This window comes from Schistocerca americana, chromosome 7 (assembly GCF_021461395.2).
Source record: "Schistocerca americana isolate TAMUIC-IGC-003095 chromosome 7, iqSchAmer2.1, whole genome shotgun sequence".
Taxonomy (NCBI): domain Eukaryota; kingdom Metazoa; phylum Arthropoda; class Insecta; order Orthoptera; family Acrididae; genus Schistocerca; species Schistocerca americana.
This window is the reverse complement of record NC_060125.1, coordinates 329,300,818-329,327,341: the sequence shown is the minus strand read 5'-3', so window position 1 is coordinate 329,327,341 and position 26,524 is coordinate 329,300,818. Positions and strand designations below refer to the sequence as shown.

Genomic DNA, 26,524 nt, shown 5'->3' with positions numbered 1-26,524 from the left:
CAAGAGATTTTATGTACTCCTGCTGTGGCAAGCGTATGGACGCACCTTTCTTGTTGATTTAAACACTGTGTGAACGCCATATCTCACCGATACGATCTGTGGCCGTTTTTACAAATGGCAGTAAAACTTTCCTTTTCATACGATTCACATAACTTCCTTTCCGTTGGTTCTTTTCCACTAGAAGCACCAGTACTTTTCGGGTGTGCTGACCTACTTCTCTCCTTGATTTTTAGCCATTTCTAATGAAAGTAATTCTTAACGATCGAGCTTTTCCTCCAAGTACAGTGATTCACTTTTTATTTAGTCCAGTCCATGAACTTTTGATCACATTTCCTTTCTGATTGGAATGGTGGCTGATATTTTTCTATAGGTATTTTTTCCGGTTTCGATCGTAATGCCTCATGAGAACACCAGCCAAATAAATCATAATCGCTGTGAAAGTACAACCACAATGTATAAATAACAGAAGAGCAAAAATATTTAAACACATTCACAATTAAATTTAATACCATATGATATGACTTTATATACAGGGTGTTACAAAAAGGTACGGCCAAACTTTCAGGAAACATTCCTCACACACAAAGAAAGAAAATATGTTATGTGGACATGTGTCCGCAAACGCTTACTTTCCATGTTAGAGCTCAGTTTATTACTTCTATTCGAATCACATTAATCATGGAACGGAAACACACAGCAACAGAGCGTACTAGCGTGACTTCAAACAATTTGTTACAGGAAATGTTCAAAAAGTCCTCCGTTAGCGAGGATACATGCATCCACCCTCCGTCGCATGGAATCCCTGATGCGCTGATGCATCCCTGGAGAATGGCGTATTGTATCACAGCCGTCCACAATACAAGCACGAAGAGTCTCTACATTTGGTACCGGTTATACGTAGACAAGAGCTTTCAAATGCCCCCATAAATGATAGTCAAGAGGGTTGAGGTCAAGAGAGCGTGGAGGCCATGGAATTGGTCTGCGTCTACCAATCCATCGGTCACAGAATCTGTTGTTGAGAAGCGTACGAACACTTCGACTGAAATTTGCAGGAGCTCCATCGTGCATGAACCAGATGTTGTGTCGTACTTGTAAAGTCACATGTTCTAGCAGCACAGGTAGAGTATCCCGTATGAAATCATGATAACGTGCTCCATTGAGCGTAGGTGGAAGAACATGGGGCCCAATCAAGACATCACCATCAATGTCTGCCCAAACGTTCACAGGAAATATGTGTTGATGACGTGATTGCACAATTGCGTGCGGATTCTCGTCAGCCCACACATGTTGATGGTGAAAATTTAGAATTTGATCACGTTGGAATGAAGCCTCATAAGTAAAGAGAACATTTGCACTGAAATGAGGATTGACACATTGTTGGGTGAACCATTCGCAGAAGTGTACCCTTGGAAGCCAATCAGCTGCTGATAGTGCCTGCACACGCTGTACATGGTACGGAAACAACTGGTTCTCCCGTAGAACACCCCATACACTGACGTGGTCAACGTTACCTTGTAAAGCAGCAACTTCTCTGACGCTGACATTTGGATTATCGTCAACTGCACGAAGAATTGCCTCGTCCATTGAAGGTGTCCTCGTCGTTCTAGGTCTTCTCCAGTCGCGAGTCATAGGCTGGAATGTTCCGTGCTCCCTAAGACGCCAATCAATTGCTTCGAACGTCTTCCTGTCGGGACACTTTCGTTCTGGAAATCTGTCTCGATACAAACGTACCGCGCCACGGCTATTGCCACGTGCTAATCCGTACATTAAATGGACATCTGTCAACTCCGCATTTGTAAACATTGCACTGACTGCAAAACCACGTTCGTGATGAACACTAACCTGTAGATGCTACGTACTGATGTGCTTGATGCTAGTACTGTAGAGCAATGAGTCGCATGTCAACACAAGCACCGAAGCCAACATTACCTTCCTTCAATTGGGCCAACTGGCGGTGAATCGAGGAAGTACAGCACATACTGACGAAATTAAAATGAACTCTAATATGGAAATTAAGCGTTTCAAGACACATGTCCACAAAACATCTTTTTTTTATTTGTGCGTGAGGAATGTTTCCTGGAAGTTTGGCCGTACCTTTTTGTAACACCATGTATAGTATATATATTTCCCCACATGTATATTCTCAGAAACATATTAAAAACAGTTGAAATCCCCCGACTGAAAGCAATATCTTTCTATAATTACGTTGATTGTTAAAAATTACCGAAACCCAGAAATCCCTTGTAATTAGGTATAGAAGATTAAAGGAACACTATTTTATATGATAGTAGTGCCCCAGAAGCACCACTTTCGTATTTCCATTCTTCTGATTGGAGGTTTGAGAGCCTCGGCCGTTCACACCTACAGCCGTCCTTACGATGTTATTTATGATACGGCTACCATATAATAAATAACATCCTAAGGATGGCTGTAGGTGTTACATTTCATTACGTTTCCCGCTATGTCGCTAGCCATATTGACAGACAGTTTTCAAGCCGCCATGAGATAATTATTGTTTTATAGATGTTGTTGTGACAGAAAGGTCTGTACATCACCTGTAGGCGTTGCTATAGATCAGCTCCTATAGGCGACGCTGTAAGGTAAATATTTAAAACCGAAGTTGCTACGTGTCCTGTGGTACTGTCAGCTCAGCAAAATTGACTAATAGTGGACATCTTCGAAGAAAATGGAAATCCCAATATACCAACACAAGTTTAGTAATTACGTACGTTCTGTCTATCAGCACAAATAGCTGTGGAACTGAGAGTACAAGTGACATTTCTGAAGGAATGATGTAAGCCCAAATGTTTTAAGGTTAAGTTTGGTTCTCTTCAGAGTATACTAAGTACAAGCTATATGCGGCGTAGATCTGCGCTCTGTGATGATAAGGGTTAGACTCTAAGCGAAAGCCTGGACCACATTTGGAATACCACTACCCCGTCAGATATTCGGCGCAAAATGACTGACTGACGACGAGAGAGAAATGTCTAATGTCTTTCCTTCAAAAAAATGTTTAAGGTAGTAACTGTCTTCAAAGACTTCAGTCGTTCCGTTCCATTGATGAAATTGTTGACGGTGGGACCAAACGAAAGACCGTTGTCGCTTCTAACGTTTCTTAATTCGCATCAGTTAGTGCTTCTGTTTCCGCATCTCGGTTTCTTCCATATTAAACCTCAGGGCCGTTGCAAGGTGTCCCCCCCCCCTCCCCCTCCTGGAAGAGAATTCAAAAACGAAAACTCCTCTCTTTTACAACATCGGTTAGCCGGCGTCCCGCCCCTCCACAGATCAAACGTCACAACAATGCAGATCTATTATAATTTTAATTTCACTTAATCAGAATAAAATGTTACATGGCATACAGGTAATCACACTATGGTTGAAGACGTCTGAGCAAAAGTGCTCTCGTCAAACAGAAATTTCACAGGAATAAAAACTGGAACCAGTTGACAATCATGTTATACTTTTTCATTTTAGTTTTAGTTTTTAGTTTTCCTTTGAAATTTTTGTTTGGCGAGAGCACTTTTTCTCAGACATCTTTAACCGTAGTGGGATTACATGTATTCCATGTACCTTTTTATTCTGAAGAAAATTGCCCTAGTGCAGTCAAGACCATGGTCAATTGACAAATACTTTGTGCAACCGATGTGGCTGTAAACAGATCCTGTAAATAATTTTAATTGTGAAATGAAGCTGATCTGACGTCCTCATTTTCTTGGGATACTCCTCAGTTTTCATGCTTTGTCTTCATTTCTCTTAAAAAGGACTGAGGACAACAAATGTCCTTATTTTTTTTCCTCTATTTCCAAAAATAATGGAAGTAAGAAGAATTTGCTGAATATTCAATATAAATGACGCGACAAACAAGTGGGAACGCGATCGCAAGCGAGCACACGTGCCTCCGCTGCAGCGCTCGTAAAAGATGAGTCAAGGTCACGTTTGTTCCCACTCCGTACGCAGTAGCGGCTGCTTTAGTTTTGAAGCAGGCAAGGCACTATATTTATTTTCGTCCAGGTAAGTAAAGACTTATCAACTAACTGTTCCGAAGAATTTTGAAAAGAGACCAGAATTTTAATTATTCCTCTTTTTCATTTTTTCTTTATTAGCTGAATTATTTCGCTGTTGGATTTAAAATTAATTTTTTCTCCTTTGCCGCCCCTAAAATGTTGCCACTCTTGGAGGCCCCCTAGTGTTGCCTAATAGTAGAAACGACCCTGGTCACACCGATGGTTGTTGGCGCAGATCAGAGCAAAATTATAACCCATTCAGTTGTACACATTTTCCTGTTGGCTGATTTTAATGCAGCCTTAGCTCCTTGTACGCGTGGGCGGGCAGTAATCGTGGCGGTGCGCAGGTTCCTGACGTTCTGCTACCTGGCGGCGTTCAACTGCTGGCTGCTGCTGTGCCCGGCCACGCTGAGCCACGACTGGCAGATGGGCTCCGTGCCGCTCGTCACCCAGCTGTCCGACTCGCGCAACCTGGCCACCGCCGTCTTCTTCCTCTGCAGCCTCGCCGTCGTCTACCGCGGGATCAGCGACCTCGAGGTAAGCACCACAACCCTCAGCGTGCGGCAGTGCCACAGCATTAAGTGCATCACTTCACGGCTTTACACCACAAAACAAGGGCATTCCAGACACCAAATTTCTTAAAATTAAACATTTAACTGGGAAAACAACGTCGTAAGTACCATCACATCTGTACCGGATCTCCCTCAGCCTTGATGCACTTGGTGCATCTTGTTCAAGCTTCCTGACTCTGAGGTGGAAGAATCATGCAGATTCACTGCTTCATCATTCCACAACCTCTTCACCCGACAAAACAAACTTAGAATCATCTGCATCAGACATTAAAGGTGGAAACCTCTTTCTCTTATGTGAGTACTGAACGATAGGTGCGCCAACAGATAGAATTCAAAATTTTGAGTATTGTTGGTAACTGAGAATCCTCCTATCTGACATGGTGACTAATGAAATCGGCCAACGTTGAGGGCCAAAATGTTCTGAATCCTTCACTAAACTTTCATATTGCACAGGATGCCAATACTTAAGCGACATCAGTAGCCGCGCGGGATTAGCCGAGTGGTCTAGGGCGCTGCAGTCATGGACGGCGGAGGTTCAAGTCCTCCTGCGGGTATGGGTGTGTGTTTGTCCGTAGGATAATTTAGGTTAAGTAGTGTGTAAGCTTAGGGACTGATGACTTTAGCAGTTAAGTCCCATAAGATTTCACATACATTTGAACATTTTTTTCGACATCAGTAATGAAGTTAAATCAAAAATCAAAACCTATGACATAAGGGAGGGATTAGCGAATGGAGCAGACTGTTTATATAAATACAAAATGAAATGACTGCATTTATTTCAATAACTTTTATACGCAAAACAGAACAAGAAAATTGAAATCTCAGAGCTGACCTGACTGGGCATGGACACGAGTCAGTTATTAAGGGAAATGAGGGGAAAACGAATCATCTCACGATTTTTCGTATTTTACGTTCAATGCTGAGGCGCTGTTACAGAACATGGAAATTCTTGGCGATTCCACTCATGTGTAGATTACAGTGGGACGGCATGGAGAATTTGGATCGAGGAGGGAGGCGTGCCAGGGTAATCCATGCAGCTGAGGGACCCACTGTGTCAAGGCACCTTGGTGACTAACCCATCTGCCTAAAAAGCAGGAGACCCGGGTTCGATTCCTGGTCTTGGTACAAATTTTCACTCGCTGCTTCAGTCTATGTACATAAAATCGTAGCTTTATGAGACCAGCAAAGTCTCTGAATTTGTGTTATTTCGTTTCTGTAAGTACCTGCACTTTGGTTACGGACTGGGTCTCCCTTTTCGTTCGATGCTGAGCTGCTATTACAGGAACATGGGGAGCCTCGTCAATTCCGATCGTGTTTAAGGGCAAATATAAGATAGACTGGAATGGCAGTGAAAATTTGGATCGAGGAGAAGCGTGCCAGGGTAATCCTTGCAGTTGAGTGAGCAGCTGTGCCAAGGTGACTCAGTGGCTATCCCAGGAGACCCGGTTACGATTCCTGGAATTGGTACAAATTCTCATTCACTGCATTAGTCTATGTGCATAAAATCATATCTGTATGAGATTAGTAAAATCTCTAGAATTGCCTCTTTTCATTTGTATTTTTCGTATTCGTCTGTGTGGTGATGACCGGCCGCTGTGGCCGAGCTGTTCTAGGCGCTTCAGTCCGGAACCGATCTGCTGCTACGGCCGCAGGTTCAAATCCTGCGTCGGGCATGGATGTGTGTGATTTCCTTAGGTTAGCTAGGTTTACGTAGTTCTAAGTCTAGGGGACTGATGACCTCAGATGTTAAGTCCCATAGTGCTTAGAGCTATTTGAACTATTTTATTTTATTTTTGTGTGTGTGTGTGGTGATGACGGTGGCAGGTGCTGTATCTGGAAGGCGTGTCGCCTCGTAGCTGTGTGACGCGATTCGGCAGCTCTACTAGGTGTGCCGTGCCTGCGCAGCGGGTCCCCGAGCGGTCTCCACGTTGACCAGTTGCCGCGTGTTCCCGTAGCCGAAGCAGCGCATTCCCGGTGTCGGAAGGTGGATGCTTGGTCGAAAAGCCTCCATGTCCTCTCACTTCCGTGCCGTCTCACCGACCCACTCTCTCTCCTTTTTCCTCCATCTCCAGCCCAACGATTCTCCTCTCGACGTTATGCATTGCCGGGCTAAATTGGCAATGCCGCCATATGACTGATCACTGTTTCATGACCACGCCTACCAGTGCCGGGTGGATGTTTCCTAGCAGCCACATAACAATCCTTCGTAATGGCTCTCTCTGTGAGGGGCCTGAATAGTCTCGTGTTGAATCTTCTGGCGTTCGTGAACTGTAATAAAGTCCTTCCTGTCCAGAGTACGTCATTTTAAGCACGCTGACATCCATCGCAGTTCTCTAGCTTCACACACCTCCCTCTGTGAATTGTTGGCGTTTTGTGTATGATGCTTTCCAGTGTCTGTTAGATGTTGGAACCGTCAACACGTTCTGGCCTTCTAAGACAGGTAAAAGCGGTTGCCGCGAGCAGGAAGAATTCACACGTCCCAGCGGGTGCATTCTTGACTCTCCGCTCCAGTGATTGGAGGGGTCCATAGTTTTTAGCACGCTTCTCCTTGTCTGCCACACTGTTTCCAAGGTGTCCATTCTTAAGTGAGGCGTGAGCATCCGACAGGCTACCCTATGTATGCTTGCGAAATGGCTCAAACATCTGCGTTTCTGGTGCTCGCCGCATGGGCTACGCGTCTCTCCATTGCCCTGGGTGGCTGCATTTTTGAAGAGGCGAAAGTGGCAGCTGACAGAGGTATATTGTATATGCTTCCACCTGTCAAGCGAAATCACACATTTCTTTGCTGAATTCTCGTCCTTTTTTTGGTTTTTGGCGCCATATTTCGCTGTACCTCACACTGTCACTATTAACATTTTAGGAGTGTAATGAATCAGCAGTAGAGTTCTCTTATGAAAAAGCACTGTCATCATGAACTCCTCTACAGAAGTTTCACTTTTGAACTGTTTTACCGTAGGAGAAAATTGACACTTACACTGTATTTTATCGACTATTACTAACAGGAAACGTTAAATGTGATTTTGGAATTTCCGTAGGTAACTCATTGTCTATGTTGCTAGTTGAAGTGGTACCGAACTTCGTGGTAGCTAAGAGACTGAAGAACAGTTGCAAATGCTAAACCGTGGCGAATATGCATGTAATGTCACCTATAGTGGCCCAACGATCGTCGTGGATCATTCACATACCTGCCTCGACATTCATGTTCGTTTCGAAGTGTGGGCCGGGGGGGGGGGGGGGAGAGAGAGAGTGATACCCGACAAGTATCTGTTGCTGATAATTATCCACTTCGAAAAAAAATTATCCTCCCGAAAGTTCCAGTTCTCTCTGCGGCTGTATTCAGTAAATAATCTCCACAGCTTCAGTCCTTTCAGAGAGTGCAAGAGAGCTATTGACACAGAGTCAATAGGCTGTATGATGGAAAATGTGGTCCTCACGAAACACTCTACACTAGCCTCGAATAGAACAATGAACCAACGAAGCCAACACCCAAGAACAACAGCGAGTTTAGGGCATATTGCAGCAGTGTCACGTTGTCTACCTATGAAGGAGAAAAAATACGCTTTACTTATTAACTTGCCCTCGAAGGGGAAAAAATACAAAGTGATGACGTGCCAGAAATAACAGACGACAAATGAGTAGTCAGATACTTTTCTAATTGTGATGATCACCAACTTTCAGATGTTGAAAATCTGATTATTGCCCTATCTGCTACTACTACATATTCTAATTAGAATGTCACAAATCACCACCAAGTCCATGAGGGTCTATAGTTACCATTGCTGAGGTCGCTTACATTCGTCTGTGCTGTGGGGATCATCCTGGAGGTATGCAGTTCGTGCCCTGGGGGTGGTATTCACCTACATCCGGAATTAAAATCTAAACCTCTGCACAACAAGTCCGTTGGGTATGCTGACCTCGTCAATAACCTTGATGCTATCGAAGTGGAGTAGATTCCCCTACGTACCGGCAAAGGACTTCATCCTCTCCTTGTCTCATCAAAATAATACAGATAAATGATACCATTCTATACCCACATTCTGTACACACACATATTTTACTCACGTATTTTCAACAGATACACTTAATAAAGGGGTCATTGCGCGCGAACATTCCCCTCTGCAACTTCCGGCAATAACACACATTCTTTACAGGAAGCAGGGGGCAAGTGCTCTACCATCTGAGCTACCCAAGCACAACTCACGCCCCGTACTCACAGCTGTACTTCCGCTATTACCTCGTCTCCTACCTACCAAACTTCACAGATGCTCTCCTGCGAACCTTGTAGAACTAGCACTCCTGAAAGAAAGTATATTGCTGAGACAGGGATTAGCCACAGCCTGGGGGATGTTTCCAGAATGAGATTTTCTCTCTGCAGCGGAGTGTGCGCTGATATGAAACTTCCTGGAAGATTAAAACTGTGTGCCGGACCGAGACTCGAACTCGACCGCGAAAGGCGGTCTCGGTCCGGCACACAGTTTTAATCTGCCGGAAAGTTTCATAAGAACAACTATCACTTAAATAATAAATATGCTAAATCAGTAATAGCAGCCCACATTACGGACACTGGCCACCCACGCCAGTTTATCGCAGTTGTTCTTTACACGTTACGTAAATAGGACCACGAGTGGGCTTATTATAAATTGTTATTTTTTATTATAAATTTTTAACTTATGGCTCAATAAAAGGTCTTGCTTACTGGTAGACTAGAAACTAATAATGTAAAGTTTTTCAAAAGAATCTCCATTGCGGAATGATTGTTTCATTAATATTATAGGTACTTTGTTAATTTAGTAATATCAAAGTGAAATAGCCGTCAGCCGCAGTCTCCCTGAAATTTCAGCGGATATTTGTATTGCGTGTTTTTGCGATATATTGCTGTATTCGACCAGAGGAGTATTGCTTGTCACGTCTTCCATGGAGAGCTTAATGCCAGCGACTGATGAGCGCTTCTGCATGGCGGTAGCAGTGAGCACGGGCCAGGGCGGCGCCGTTGCTGCTGGAATGCTTGCTGGTCTTCGTGTTTTAATGTCCCCGTTAACACGCAGCGACAAAACAAATATCGTACTAGACTGATTTTGGGCCGCTCTATTATAGGAACGTAAAACTCTGATGTGAAAAATCATTTTGTTCGTTAATGGAAATAAATCTACGCATACCGTCGCACGAAACAGTTGAAGAAAAGTATCTGCTTGGGATGACTAGAGATACACATCGCAAAAACGAAATCGCTATACATGTGTCGAAACAGCAGAGAAAATGCCCCTGACGACTCTTGGGAGAGGCACCTTGTGTATATTCTTCGCCATCGATCACGACATCGACCACGCCATCGACTACCGGTCCGCCTCACTGTCAGTGACCATAAACTATAAAAGGTGTTCTAACAACGCCGAGTAGGGTTTATATAGGGTGTATCTCCTACAAATCGTCAGACGCTGCAGTCATTCCAAACAAATAGTCCCCATTACGTCTTTCATGCCACGCCCAGTGTCGACGTAATGTGTTTGGTGTGTTCCCTATTGCAAAGAAAACGCCTTTAAAGCGGAATTTTACGTTCCCATTCCATAGAGAATTCCTAGATTATTCTAGAGCGATATTCGTTTAATCGATATGTGTTAACAGCGATAGTACAACACGAAGAATAACCAGCACTCCAGCCAAGACTTAGCACTGTTCTGGGCCCGCCGGTACCGCCAAGCATACAGCGCTGCTGAGTTGTTGCTGGATTGAAATTTATTCTTAGAGTCTTACTGTCCCTGTTAACATATATCGATAAAACGAATATCGGGCTACACTAATTTTGGAGCAGTCTTTGGAATGGGCACACAAAATTACGAATTAAAATTAATTCTGTTTGTAATGAGAAACAAACCGATGTTTTACGCTGAGTTAACAGCTCATGGGATAGTTCCATAAGTAACTAAATGTGTGAGGTCATCCACACGAGTGCTAAAAGGAACACGTTAAACTTCGGTTACACGATAAATCAGTCTAGTCTAAAAGCCGTAAATTCAACTAAATACCTAGGTATTACAATTACGAACAACTTACATTGGAAGGAACACATGGAAAATGTTGTGGAGAAGGCCAACTAAAGACTGCGTTTTATTTGCAGGACACTTAGAAAATGTAACAGACATACTAAGGAGACTGCCTACACTACGCTTGTCCGTCCTCTTTTAGAACACTGGTGCGCGGTGTTGGATCCTTACCAGATAGGACTGACGGAGTTCATCGAAAAAGTTCAAAGAAAGGTAGCACGCTTTGTATTATGGCGAAATATGGGAGCGAGTGTCAAAAAAATGATACAGGATTTGGGCCGGACATCATGAAAAGAAAGAAGTTTTTCGTTGCGACGGAATCTTCTGACAAAATTCCTATAATCACCTTTCTCCTCCGAATGCGAAAATATTTTGTTGACACCGACCTACATAGGAAGGAACGATCACCAAGTTAAAATAAGGGAAATCAGAGCTCGTTCGGAAAGATATAGGTGCTTATTCTCTCCGCGCGCTATACGAGATTGGAACAATAGAGAATTGTGAAGGTGGTTCGATGAAACCTCTGCCACGGACCTAAACGTGATTTGCAGAGTATCCATGTAGATGTAGATGTAGATTGTAATGGACGTTCTTGTCCTCGGCTCGATGTGGCATGGGCTCAACAAGTCTTGGGAAGTACATCGCAGTAATAATAAATCATGCTGCCTTTATAGCCATCCACAGTCGCGAGAATGTTGCCGATGCAATATTATGTGCATGAACTCAGCTCTCGATTATACCCCATAAATGTTTGATGGGATTCACTTCGGCAGATATGCGTGGCCAGATCATTCACTCGAACAATCCAAAATATTTTTCAAATCAATCGCGAACAATTGTGGACCGGTGACATGGCACATCGTCTTCCATAAACATTCCATAACTGTTTGGGAACATGAAGTCCATGAATGGCTTTAAACGGTCTCCAATAAGCCGAAAATATCCACTTCCAATCAATTAGCGGTTCAGTTGGACCAGAGGATCCAGTCCAGTCCATTCCATTTAAACTCAGCCCACACCATTACCAAACCACCACTAGCTTGCACAGTGCACATTGGGTCTGTGGCTTCGTAGGGGTTTGCGCCACACTATAGCCCTGCCATCAGCTCTCATCAACTGAAATGTTGACTTAGCTGAGCAGGCCACGGTTTTCCAGTCGTCTAGAGTTCAACCGATGCAGTAACAAGCTCAGGAAAGGCGCTACAGAGAGTGTCGTGCTGTTAGTAAAGGCACTCACGTCGGTCGATTCCTGCCATAGTCCATTAACGTCTAATTTCGCCGCATTGTTCTAAAGGATAGGTACGTCAGTCACACATTGATTTCTGTGGTGCTTCTCTTTTAGCAAACGCCGCTGCTCTCGGTCTTTAAGTAAAGGCCGTCGGCCACAGCATTGTCTGTGGTGAAAGGTAATGTCTGAAATTGGTTTTTTTTTTCGGCACTTTCTTGACACTGTGGGTCTCGGAATGTTGCATTCCCTAATAATCGCTGAAATGGAGTGCCCCGTGGGTAAAATTCCAACTACCATTCCTCGTTCAGAGTCATTTAATTCCAGTTTTACGGCCAAAATCACGTCGGAAACCTTTTCACGTGAATCGCCTGAGAACAAATAAGAGCTCCGCCAGTGTACTGGCCTTTTATATCTTGTGCACGCGGTACCATCGCTGTCTCTGTCCATATCGCTATCCCGTGACTTTTGTCAGTTCAGTGGATGTTGACACTGTGGGTCGCATGAAAGACGTGACGAGCAGTTATTATCTGGGCTCACCCCAGATACACATTACAAAAACTAAATTGCCAATATCTACTGAAGCACCAGCAAGAATGCACATGGCGACTCTTAGAGGAGATATTCGGCGCATGCCGCTCGGCGAAAACAGAACACAAGTTTATAGTTCATGATCACTCGTACTGGCAGCGATCCAGAGACCAATGGTCGATGATGGTGATTACACGAAGTGAAAGCTAGCTAGTAGTCGAGTCTTGACTGTGCGTAAACAGCCCAGGAAGCGATTCGAGTCAAAAAACGCAAACACGGGCCAGCTGGCCACTATCAGTGGTGTGTATCGAAGGCCTCGGATAACAGTTAAGGCCGAAGGAAAAGTTCTGGATCGCGGTATTTGCGGATACGGTCGCTCCAATAGACCGACCCCCCCGACATGTTGCGACTGTGACGATATTCTCCGCGAAGAGCATCCTGCTCTGACCTTTCCCCCACATCGATACTCGTCCTGGGCGGAATCTGCAATTAAATATTCATGTACACGTAATTTTAAGGCAACTGATGACGGCAGCATGCTGCCGAAACGCTTTATGCCAAAATCAGTGACACATTTTTACGCAATTACGCAGTTGGATAACTTCACACTTATGAAATTGTATTTTGTCTGCAGTTTGTGAACTGTTCATATATTTTGGAACCATTGTGATACTATGAGATCTTTGAATGATGTATTTGGTATGGGATCATGATTTTAAAGTACGTTTGAGGTAGATGAGAATTTTTTTAGGTTTTCAAATTATTGCAGAAAGCTACGACGTTTTTGAGGTTTGGCTGAGTTTTTATGATGTTATTATTACGACGACGATGTGTGTTATGCTGTTAAGGTATGTTTATGATCAATAAGCTGATGCTAACGTATATGAGGAATGTCATTACGTGTTTATATGTATTTGCAAATAAAAGTGACAGAAGCTGATAAGTTAATTTATAAATGTAATTTCACTGCTCAAAAATGTAATCGATGAGGGGCAACTGACAGCTGCCTTGCGGCTATGAGATGATGCGTCTGCTCGGCGGTGAGCCCCGCGTGGTGCAGAACAGCTGGTGGGGACCAGGCAGCAGTGGCGGCTGCGGTCTCTCTGTGGCGGCACCTCAAAGGGTTCCCCCAGTGCCGACCCCACCCACCGCCGCGAGCGGTTTCCGATAGCGCCCAGCGCGGCAGGTAGTCGGCAGGGCGCGCGCGCCGCCGGTACCGCGAAAACACGGCGGATCAGCGACGGCAAAGCTCTAATGGCAGTCCGCTTAACTCTGCAGCAGTCTGCGGATGTATCAGCGAAGCAGTGATAAACCGGCGGTCAGTGCGCGATATTGGCGATAGTTGTTGGAGATGCCAGCGCTCCAGTGCGGCCTTCATACACTTGAGCAGTTTTTGCTTAACCTTCATGTCGTGAAAATTTTTTGCCCCGATGTTTCCCATATACGTTCACTGTAGAACGCAGGGTGACTCCTATTCACGTTTAGAAGGCCTTGAAGTGACGTAGTTGACGCTGAGAGAAGTAATTCCATGTAAGAGACGTGGGGACACAAATGTCTGGAAGTACCGGGTGATCAAAAGTCAGTATAAATTTGAAAACTTAATAAACCACGCAAAAATGTAGATAGAGAGATAAAAATTGACACACTGCTTGGAATGACATGGGGTTTTATTAGAACCACCCCATATTGCTAGACGCGTGGAAGATCTCTTGCCCGCGTCGTTTGGTGATGATTGTGTGCTCAGCCGCCACTTTCGTCGTGCTTGGCCTCCCAGGTCCCCAGACCTCAGTCCGCGCTATTATTGGCTTTGGGGTTACCTGAAGTCGCAAGTGTATCGTGATCGACCGACATCTATAGCGATTCTGAAAGACAACATCCGACGCCAATGCCTCACCATAACTCCGGACATGCTTTACAGTGCTGTTCACAACATTATTCCTCGACTACAGCTATCGTTGAGCAATGATGATGGACATGTTGAGCATTTCCTGTAACGAACATCATCTTAGCTTTTTCTTACTTTCTTATGCTAATTATTGCTATTCTGATCATATGAAGCGCCATCTGTCGTACAATTTTTGAACTTTCGTATTTTTTTGGTTCTAATAAAACCCCATGTCATTCCAAGTATGTGTGTCAATTTGTACCTCCCTATCTATATTATTCCGTGATTTATTCAGTTTTCAAATTTATACTGACTTTTTGATTACCCGGTACCTAAAAGTGGACGACAGATGTTGAACATGTAACGTCACCATATGACGCATCTCGCCGCACGTCAGCGGTTAGGCTTGTCCATCTTACCCTCACCGGTATGGAAGAGTGCTACAAATCGCCACGATAGGCTACTCTGTTTTCGTTCTTGCATTGTCCGATGTGAAACGGTAGTGTTCGCACATAGTACCGACGTATAAATCATTTCATGTGCTCGATCTTGCTGATGAAATCTTCTCGGGCTTCCAGCCGAGTAGCTGCGTCGAAAATCCGCGACGTTTCGATGAGTGTCATTCTCATCAAAAATGGTTCAAATGGCTCTGAGCACTAAGGGGCTTAACATCTATGGTCATCAGTCCCCTAGAAATTAGAACTACTTAAACCTAACTAACCTAAGGACAGCACACAACACCCAGACATCACGAGGCAGAGAAAATCCCTGACCCCGCCGGGAATCGAACCCGGGAACCCGGGCGTGGGAAGCGAGAACGCTACCGCACGACCACAAGATTTTCGAGGCAGCTACCCGGATGGAAGCCCGAGAAGATTTCATCAGCAGTATACACCGGGAAAGCCCACATTCACATACGTTAGATCTTGTCTGATAACTGACCATGGTTTCAGAAGACAGAATTTTCGGCCCTGTGTTACCTTCCTACAGTATATTTTTTGCCTCTAGTGTTCACTTACTTACAAGGTCCCTGTTCCACGCATTCGCCATTCACAGATGAAAACGATTCGAGAGAAGGTAAACACGCTATGGAATTTCTCCGAAATACGTAGTGATGCAAGCGCATTGGAATTAGCAGCAGCATAACACAGATGCATGTCTGCAAGCTTGTTAAATGTAAACCGTTTCATAGCAGTCTTGTACGCTCCGGTATCGCTAGCACTACCATATCACATCGCATAGCGGAAGAATGGAATCTGAGTAGCCCAGCGTAGTGACCTGTAACACTACACTCTACCGGCAAGAGTGGGACCGACAAGTCCAACCGCTGCTCGTGTGACAAGGAACGTCATCTGGTAATCTCATATGATCAACATCTGTCACGTACTTTTGTGGTATTTCCTGATAGTTTCACCCCCGTGTGTCTCATATTAAATGATTTGTCTCGGCCTAATCTGAGTTGATTCAAATGGCTCTGAGCACTATGGGACTTAACTTCTGAGGTCATCAGTCCCCTAGAACATAGAATTGCTTAAACCTAACTAAAGTAAGGACATCACACACATCCATTCCCGAGGCAGGATTCGATCCTGCGACCGTAGTAGTCTCGCGGTTCCAGACTGTAGCCCCTAGAACCGCTCGGCCTCTCCGGCCGGCCCATCTGGGTTGCTTCAGGGCTGTTTCAAATTAGTAAGAATCACCTTGTGTTGCTGTCATCTCCTTAAGACAGCACGCTGGTTGCTACAGACCGCTCGTTACAGGTTGTCATTAAAGTGAAGAGTTGTATGTGTGCCAGTCGCTACAGTCTGCCAATGCATGAGCAAAACAGTGAGAAACCGACAGCCAGTGTGCGGTACTGGCGACAGATGTGCGAGTTTCCAGCAGTCCTCTGTGCCTTCTCACACTCGTGCAGTTTAACTCTAGCAATGACAAAAGGGTAGAGGGTGTACTTTATGCCCAAAAACAACAACAAAAACATACACTGTCCGAACAGGCCTTGAAGGTTCAACGGTACCGTCCGACCGCCGTGTCATCCTCAGCCCTTAGGTGTCACTGGATGCAGATACGGAGTGGCATGTGGTCAGCACACCGCACTCCTGACCGTTGTTAGTTTTTGTGACCAGTGCCGCTACTTCTCAATCAAGTAGCTCCTCAACTGTCCTCACATGGTCTGAATGCAACCCGCTTCCTATATTCTTCAAAATTTAAAAACATATTTACTGTTTGTAACAAATTCTTTTACCGTATTTCATTGTGTTTTAAACTTTTTAGTTAAACATCATCCAAAAATTTAAGTCTCAATACGAAATGCCACTTTCCACAGTGAATATCATATTCAATATTTCGAGATCAGGTCCTTACTTATGCCCCTTTAACTGTTTAAAAAGTTTGTTGAGAGTAAAAGTCAAAACTACAGACGAAATTAACTTTACTTAATTCTTTTGTGGTAGTCATGAAAGTCGGTGCTAGCGGCCCCAGATACTTGGCGGAGAAGATACGGCTCCGGTAACGAAAACTGACAACGGTCGAAAAAATAAGTGTGCTGACCAGAGGTCTCCCCAAATTCGCAACCAGTGACGCCTGTCGCCTGAGGATGACACAGCTGTCGGTCGGTACCGCTGGGCCTTCCGAGACGAACAGTTCATGAAGTCGGTGCTACACGTTGATATTGGTAACAGAGTGCTAAAGGATATTTTCAGTTTCTGGACTCTACTTACGTATTAGTGCCTCTTTGACAAGTGTGTTGTTGACATAATTCAACAGCAATTAACGGCCTTTTTCAATTTCTTTTAGGGTGGGCAGGTCGCCGTGGTACTGCACGTTATGGAAAACGCCTTGTAACTCTCTTGTTCGTATTCGCAACTGCGACTACATTTCCTTTATTTCACAACGACTGTAGTCGTCGCAATGCCGGTTCCTTTTGCAACGCATGCATGTCCGAAGGAAGACTGCACCATCCTACTTAACAACGCAGGAACTACAATTTCTTGTTTCTTCTTATGATCTGAAGATGCCCAGTGACATGCAAAACCATTTACATATTTTAAATGTGTTGTGACTATAGTGCATAATAAACTAAATGGAAATTTGTTGTTGAAATTAATTAGTTACTTGTTCCATCGATTGCATTCACAACGAAGATAACAATGAAGAAAAAAGACATTTAAGTGGCTGCGTGTTGTCTGGTTACAGGTTTTGTGCTGCAACATGTAAAAAATTTCTATATAGTATAAAGAGTTTTTAAGGAGATACGCCCTCAATGTACTTCTGAAAAGACTTTTCAATCTGTCAGATGTTTTTGCCGTGGGTAGACTGTCAAAGTGTTTTATAGCTCCATATTTCAACCCATTCTGTGTCGAAGTTAGATTAATTATAGTATAGTGCTGATCACTTTTCTTTCGAGGCTCGTAATTGTAAATATCAATGTAACTCTCAAACTCGATAAAAGTTTTCGTAAGTCAAAGAAAGTAACGTGATATTGTGTTGCTTACAGAGATGCCTGTAAGATGTATGTTTGTCAGTCTCACACGTATGTGTATGTAATTTCTTTTGTGCAAAGAATACTATTTGGGTAAGTGAGGAATTATCGCCTAATGTTATCCCGTAAGACATCAGTGAATGAAGGTACGCAAATTAACTTAACTTCTTCGCTTCCATATCTTCAAAGTTGACAGTCATTCTTATGGCATAAGTTTCGGAACGCATTGAGCAAATCTACTATAAGGTCTTTTGAGTTTAATTTTTCATTAATAAGAACAACTGAGGACTTAGAAACGCTAGCCAGTTTATTATTTGTTAATTGCAGGTGGGATATTTTAGATAGTAAAGCATTGGACGAGCTGTATTTGTTCAAAATTTCGAAGCCTATCCACTCGTGAAAAACCTGTCAGTACCTATCACAAGAACTTTATTCAATCCTTACTCTGCTGACATTTCTTTGTTCGATTCTGTAACAAAAAGGCTGGTATCATCAGAAAATGGGACTAATTTTTCCTCCTCGTGGGCAAATTCTTACCCGAAATTGAAATCAAACTGCAGATCATTAGCATAAAGCAAATTCGACAAAAGTCGAAGCCTATGGGATACCCACTGTAATGAAATATTATTGTGCGTAAACCTATACCATTTCTAAAACGATAAACACTAACTGCCATCTTCAACACGACCACTACGTCGTTTTCTAAATATAAATTCAAGCTCGAACAAAGGCGTACATCCAGACTATCACCTGCACCATCAGTGAATGGAACTCGAAGAAACTTTAATGTGTAGTACAATAAAAAGTAAGCTCTGAGTAGGAATTTATAGCGATATTGTGGGTGTTGGATGCGCAGGTACATAGTATCATGCTTAGCGATGTCGTTACGTGCGTTATGTGTTAGACACGTCAAGAATCTACTAAGGAGGATCACTGGCTGATCCATAAAAACTCGCACAAAGGATGTATGAAGCAGTCAGTATCCTTGTCAACTACAGCAGGTAACATCTATTCATGCTATACAGGCCAGTTACAGAACGAAGCGCCTCAGGGAGATAGTATTCTTAGTCGCACTATTGCCCGGAGTCACAAGTCGTAAGAACAAAGACATGTCACGTTAAAAATATTACAAGAGGCATGTGCAACGGTGAAAGAAGGTATCAATTTATTCAAAATATTATGCTATAGGGCTTCTTGGTCAACAGTTTGATATGCACAGCTCGATATATTCTTTCTCATTCCCCTCAAAGTAGTTTTGTTTTATTCCATAACCGTCCATAGTGATCCTGCATGTTTCCTAATGTCATCTAATTTCCTTTCGTTCTTTTATATATCTCTTAGAATCCATCAAAGAACTTCACTAGCATATCTGCCTTCTGACTACACTCATTGCCAAACTTCATTTTTTTTTTTTAATTCCAGTGTAAAACATGTAATAGTTCTACATTTTCTTCAGTAGTGCCAAACACAAAATCTCATCAACGGGTTCTATGTCTTCATTGTGAATTAATACTGTTTTCTGACGAGTTTGTAGATTACAAATTATTTCAGTACCGCTATCATTGATTTTCAGACGTCAGTTCACGTTAGTAATATTTGATACGGCCAGTAGTAGTAGCAGCTTATTGACACCACACGCTCACTTTTCAGTACCACCAGAAAAACGGAAATGTTCGATTTATGGACGTCAATATTATTGCATGGACGACGGACTTAAGCTGATGACATATATGAGAAAAAGTACCACCACAGATGTGTCTTGAGTATGTCTTTATTCCATCACACGACTTTTTTTGGCGGCACATTACTGCCACCCTCAGACCATGATTACCGAAAAACAATAACACAATGCCAATATTTGAAAACTAAACAATTATAAAACAACAAAAACACTAAACTATGGTACTAAAGTGTATTAGTTGAAGTACCCTTAAGATAATATTTTACGAAGTAGCAATAGAGGACATTTGTCTGTATCTGAACTCATTATCAAAATTACACCATGATGGTAAGACAGGAACCAGCAAAATACCACATAACAGGTGGACAAAATAGTAACAATCGTGAATCATTTGGTATTTTGCTTGTTCTTGTCTTACCATCACTGTGTAATTTTGATAAAGAGCTCAGCTGTTATTTATATTTTACTAGCCGTTGTATCATAATTACTAAGGATACTTGTTCCGTAACACATTGTAAGTTCCTGAGTTCGTATAGGGTTTTTTTAGAGTTAGTAGTTCTTCTCATGGCATGCCGCTCATGCTGCTAGAATAATGGGCTGGAACCACTGTCAAGTTGTCTGTGCCTGGGTTAGTCTGCCCATACTCTACTTCTTACTGCAAGATACTTGGCGGTTTGGTATAATGGAGGTCAAGGTCTAGTTTAAATTTCTTTCCCTTTGACTCTATATACATTACATCGGTATATAAAAGCATGTGACGTTTCAGGTATTGTGGTTTACAGTCTTGGTAATAAGTAATGGATGTTTCAGAACGGATTGTACCACGTTTTTGTATTGTTGTTACACCTTACCTGACGGTGTGCTGGCCCGCATGTTTATTTATCGTGTATGATTAGAGATCAGAGGGTACCAGATTGTCTTAGGCACCCATGCCCAACACTGAGATAATTAAGTTGTAGTAGTTGGCTTGTAGATATCCAAATGTGTTTTCGGCTTACTAGGTTTTATTTCTAGAAGGGTTTTTAATATGGAGGGATGTACTGTTTAAATTGGGTATTTTAGTTTTGTTTCTTGCGGTTAGGTGTCTGTGATTATCACACAAGGGTGCAATGGTGAACATAATATTTGAGACCTGGTATGTATGGTTTATTTAAGGGTACAAAATTGTTAAAGGCTTTGAAAGGGGGACCTTTACAGTTCTTGAAGATAGGTTGTAACAAAATTTTATGGTTCATTTACAGTTCCAGTGGGTCCATAGTTGACCAGCACCAGGTTGGCTGTACATTTGCCGTTAGGTGCTTACATGAGGTATAGGCCTTTGGCATAGGTCTTTAACAATAACGAACATTTTTAGATGGATCTTTCATACCCGATATTTGGGACTCTTTATTAAATTTATAACCGTGCTGCATTGTGTTTTTTTTTTAATAATTTGGTTTGTAACGAGCGAAAGTTGCCTTTTTAGATGTCCTTTGCTTTTACACATGACGACAGTCGTCCGTTTTATGACTGTGATTCGGGTTTATGTTTTACACGCTTATACATCTCTGGACTAGAACAGGACGAAAAAAAAGGAGATACTGACATATGTGCTCCACTGATACTTCGTAGAATATTGCCTCAAGGTTACTTCATTTAATACATTAAAGTACCATAGTTTTATATGTTTTTGTTTCAAAGATTGCATGGGGGCTTAATTAAAAAGAATGCAAATAATTTAATTTTTTTTTTTTTTTGTCGCTCTGACTGGTATTTGTACGCAATCTGACTGCATAGAATAACAACAAGAAATGAAAGAAAACTTCCGTTAACACAATTAATTAATTAAGTCCCCAGCAACTACGAAAGCTACGAAACAACAAGGCACAAGTGTAGCTGTTCTGTGTGTGGAAGTGTGATTCAACGTACACATCTGGCACGGTTCTTCCTCAAAAAGACAAGATATTTTAAATACCATTTACACTGAATTACTTAAATAAAACTGAAATACTATACTTGCACGCAGAAACCAGAATTACACTCTAATACATGAACACAAGCCAGATGCTTTGTTGACTGAACCTGTAACCAAGAGGCATTGTTGTTTAAGACATTTGAAATAAAAATAAAAAAATTTTCCTTACCTTCATATATATTGACGAAAAGTACACTCTGATCATTACAACATCCGCAATCGAACAGCATCGGCTGTCTAGCCCATCAGAACAACTGCACACAACATGCTCACAACTAGTCACGGCTACATCAGAACTCCGACTGCCCACTTATCAATAAATACTCTCCACGACGACTTCTCGACAAGAACTCTCCACTACCACATCTCAACAAGCACTGCCAGTGGAGGCGGCGGAATAAAACTCTTTGGCGCAATCTCTGGCGCTGTGAACCCAGTGTAGCCACCTTTCATATGCCCCTTCTCCACGGGCTAGAATTTGATGGTATTTTTGCCAGCATTGGTGGTGAAAATACCACAAAATTCGTCGAAAAAAATACAGACAAAAATAAAAGATAATATTAATAAGTAAATGTCACATAACTAGATAAATTTTGGCTTGGCACTGACCCTTCAAAACTTAATATATAAAATACAGTAAGGAATACAAATGCTTGCATACATGTGATTTTACATAATAGTTTACACAAGTATCATTCAATAAGTAGCACCAGTAATGACGAATAGGTGTAGGTAAGAGTCTCATAACATTTCACTAACAGTAAATACACAAGAAATCAGTTTATACAAATATTCACACAAAATCTTGTCAATAGTTCAATAAACAAGTAGTTGACAGTTCCAGCAGTAGCACCCAGCAATGGTCAACAGGTGCAAATAGCAGTCTCATAACATTTCATCAGCATTATTTAAACAGCTCCAATAGTGGCACTCAGCAACGGCGAGCAAGCGCAGACACCAACAAGTGACATCATTTCAGTAGAAGCAGTCCATCAGTGGCACCCAGCATTGTGGAACAGGTGCAGACACCAACAAGTGACTTCATCAGTAGTAGCAGTTCCATCAGTGGCACCCAGCAATGTTGAGCAGATGCAGACACCAACAAGTGACATCATTTCAGTAGAAGCAGTTCCATCAATGGCACCCAGCAATGTTGAGCAGGTGTAGACACCAACAAGTGACATCATTTCAGTAGAAGCAGTTCATCAGTGGCACCCAGTAATGTTGAGCAGGTGCAGACACCAACAAGTGACATTATCTCAGTAGAAGCAGTCCATCAGTGGCACCCAGCAATGTTGAGCAAGTGCAGACACCAACAAGTGACATCATTTCAGTAGAATCAGTCCATCAGTGGCACCCAGCAATGTTGAACAGGTGCAGACACCACCAAGTGACATTTTAGTAGAAGCAGTCCCACCAGTGGCACCCAGCAATGTTGAGCAGGTGCAGACACCAACAAGTGACATTATCTCAGTAGAAGCAGTTCCAACAGTGGCACCCAGCAATGTTGAACAGGTGCAGGTAACAGTCCATAATATTCACTATCACTAATCAGACAGTTCATCAGAGTTTATCAGCAGAAATTAAACATCTCCTAGTGGCACCCATCATGTTGAACAAGTGCAGGTAACAGTCCATAATATTCACTAACACTAATTAAACAGTTCGTCAGAGTTCATTAGCACAAATTAAACATCTCCTAGTGGCACCCATCATGTTGAACAAGTGCAGGTAACAGTCCATAATATTCACTATCACTAATTAGACAGGTCATCAGAGTTCATTAGCCGAAATTAAACATTTCCAAGTGGCACCCATCATGTTGAATAAGTGCAGGTAACAGTCCATAATATTCTCTTTCACTTATTAAACAGTTGATCAGAGTTCATCAGCAGTAATTAAACATTTCCAAGTGGCACCCATCATTGTTGAACAGGTGCAAGCACGAACAACAGTTAAAATGCACACACACATTGCTTTTACAAAATTATTATCAATGCTCTTACACTAAATATACAAATTATAATAAACACCCAAATGATATCAGATAATTGTCATATTAAATATTACAAATACACAAATATCAGTAAACCTATAATATTTATGGGTGTCAGTGCAAGCCACAACAAACAAGTAAAATAATATTTAGGAGATAGGTCGGTAACAATTACTTGGGATTAGGAAAGGAAAACAACAAAACACACTCACTCATCTTTCATCCACATTAAGTACTACTGTGTAATTGAATAGTGTTCACTGTGTAAATGCAATTCTGTCCAAAATTTTATGTTCAACTTGTGTATCAAGTAGTAGTGGCAGCAGTGTATAACGGTCAATAATAGTTAGTCAACGTCATAGTCATCATGTCAAGACCAATGTTTGCCAAGCCAGATCAAAATGTAATTGCTGAACAACTGTCCTTGTGCCAAGAAATACAAATATTTCCTCTCTCCAAAAAAAAAAAAAATATATATATATATATATATATATATATATATATATATATATATATATATATATATATATATATATATACACTCCTGGAAATGAAAAAAGGAACACGTTGACACCGGTGTGTCAAACCCACCATACTTGCTCCGGACACTGCGAGAGGGTTGTACAAGCAATGATCACACGCACGGCACAGCGGACACACCAGGAACCGCGGTGTTGGCCGTCGAATGGCGCTAGCTGCGCAGCATTTGTGCACCGCCGCCGTCAGTGTCAGCCAGTTTGCCGTGGCATACGGAGCTCCATCGCAGTCTTTAACACTGGTAGCATGCCGCGACAGCGTGGACGTGAACCGTATGTGCAGTAGACGGACTTTGAGCGAGGGCGTATAGTGGGCATGCGGGAGGCAGGGTGGACGTACCGCCGAATTGCTCAACACGTGGGGCGTGAGGTCTCCACAGTACATCGATGTTGTCGCCAGTGGTCGGCGGAAGGTGCACGTGCCCGTCGACCTGGGACCGGACCGCAGCGACGCACGGATGCACGCCAAGACCGTAGGATCCTACGCAGTGCCGTAGGGGACCGCACCGCCACTTCCCAGCAAATTAGGGACACTGTTGCTCCTGGGGTATCGGCGAGGACCATTCGCAACCGTCTCCATGAAGCTGGGCTACGGTCCCGCACACCGTTAGGCTGTCTTCCGCTCACGCCCCAACATCGTGCAGCCCGCCTCCAGTGGTGTCGCGACAGGCGTGAATGGAGGGACGAATGGAGACGTGTCGTCTTCAGCGATGAGAGTCGCTTCTGCCTTGGTGCCAATGATGGTCGTATGCGTGTTTGGCGCCGTGCAGGTGAGCGCCACAATCAGGACTGCATACGACCGAGGCACACAGGGCCAACACCCGGCATCATGGTGTGGGGAGCGATCTCCTACACTGGCCGTACACCACTGGTGATCGTCGAGGGGACACTGAATAGTGCACGGTACATCCAAACCGTCATCGAGCCCATCGTTCTACCATTCCTAGACCGGCAAGGGAACTAGCTGTTCCAACAGGACAATGCACGTCCGCATGTATCCTGTGCCACCCAACGTGCTCTAGAAGGTGTAAGTCAACTACCCTGGCCAGCAAGATCTCCGGATCTGTCCCCCATTGAGCATGTTTGGGACTGGATGAAGCGTCGTCTCACGCGGTCTGCACGTCCAGCACGAACGCTGGTCCAACTGAGGCGCCAGGTGAAAATGGCATGGCAAGCCGTTCCACAGGACTACATCCAGCATCTCTACGATCGTCTCCATGGGAGGATAGCAGCCTGCATTGCTGCGAAAGGTGGATATACACTGTACTAGTGCCGACATTGTGCATGCTCTGTTGCCTGTGTCTATGTGCCTGTGGTTCTGTCAGTGTGATCATGTGATGTATCTGACCCCAGGAATGTGTCAATAAAGATTCCCCTTCCTGGGACAATGAATTCACAGTGTTCTTATTTCCATTTCCAGGAGTGTATAGTGCTTATTGATTTAACAGAGTGTGTGTGTAGACAATCTTCTTTCCACTTGAGTGTTCTAGTCTGCTATCTTCATCCTCCTTGTTCCATACAAACCAACAAAAAAAATATGTTCCTCACTTACTTTACCTCTTATCCACCAAAACTCCAATAATCATCAGCATCACATAATCTCAATACTTCAATAATACCTCTTACGTTGATACACATAAACCTTATCATCAATATCATTTACCTTATCTCTTGTCCACCAAAAATATAATAATCATTAACTTCACACAATCTCAATACCTCAATAATACCTCTTCAATACGACGACACATATAAACCTTATCACCAACATCATTTCACTTCCATAACAACTCTTTCCTCTAGTCAGTCTCCTCGAACAAGTACAGATAAAATCCTAGTGCAAACTTCAATTCACCATCCCATACAATCTGAAGACGCAATGTCCACACACAACCTCTGTGTAATCCATCTGACCCAAATCTTCTACTCATTATGAATCATAAAATACATTTTGGTTACCTTGTCCATCATTAAATAAAAGAAATGCATACACGACCTCTTACAGCGTTTAGTTTGAATAACCTTCAGTAAGTAAGTACGAGTACGGAGTGTGAATGATCGTAATATTTGACAGTGTGTACACCACTTCACGAATCATGGCAAAACAGAAGCAAAGATGTGGAGTATTTCTTGTGTCAAGTGTCACTTGCTATTTCAACTGCTCATGAAGAATGCAGTGTAATAACTGTCAATGGTCTAAACCTAGTGTTGGTATGTCATGTCGTTAGCTTCCTTCCTATTAGCACAAATTTATACAGCTTCACAGCTTCCATAAAACCTCCAACCCATGTGACTTCAATGAAGTTTCTTGTACCAATGTCGTTCGTAAAATTATAGCAGTTCATTTTCTTATCTTAAAAATATAAGGCACTGATCGTAAGCAAAACATGCAATAGCGAGTAAATATACCAGTAGAGAACAGAATGTCAAGCACAATCCCTACAACGAGGCTCTGCCAAGCGAACAATCTATAATTAATACCATAGTGTGACCTAAGCTCCATGTTTGTACACCGCATATCAGCATTTATATATACCAAATTAAAGAGTAGTTATGACAACAAAACAGAAATGTGTAAATATGCAATCCATACGCAAAGCAGCAAATATATATCTTATAAA

At 42.8% G+C, this 26,524-nt stretch overlaps 1 protein-coding gene across 1 annotated transcript in view; it reads left to right on the top strand.

Annotated features, from left to right (window-relative positions):
- LOC124622915 (protein O-mannosyl-transferase TMTC1-like) overlaps positions 1 to 26,524 on the top strand; it is a 675,090-nt gene that overhangs the window by 465,222 nt on the left and 183,344 nt on the right. The window contains exon 9 of the mRNA XM_047148705.1: positions 4,352 to 4,541. Coding sequence (XP_047004661.1) covers positions 4,352 to 4,541 — 190 coding nt within the window. The remainder of the gene's footprint in view (positions 1 to 4,351; positions 4,542 to 26,524) is intronic.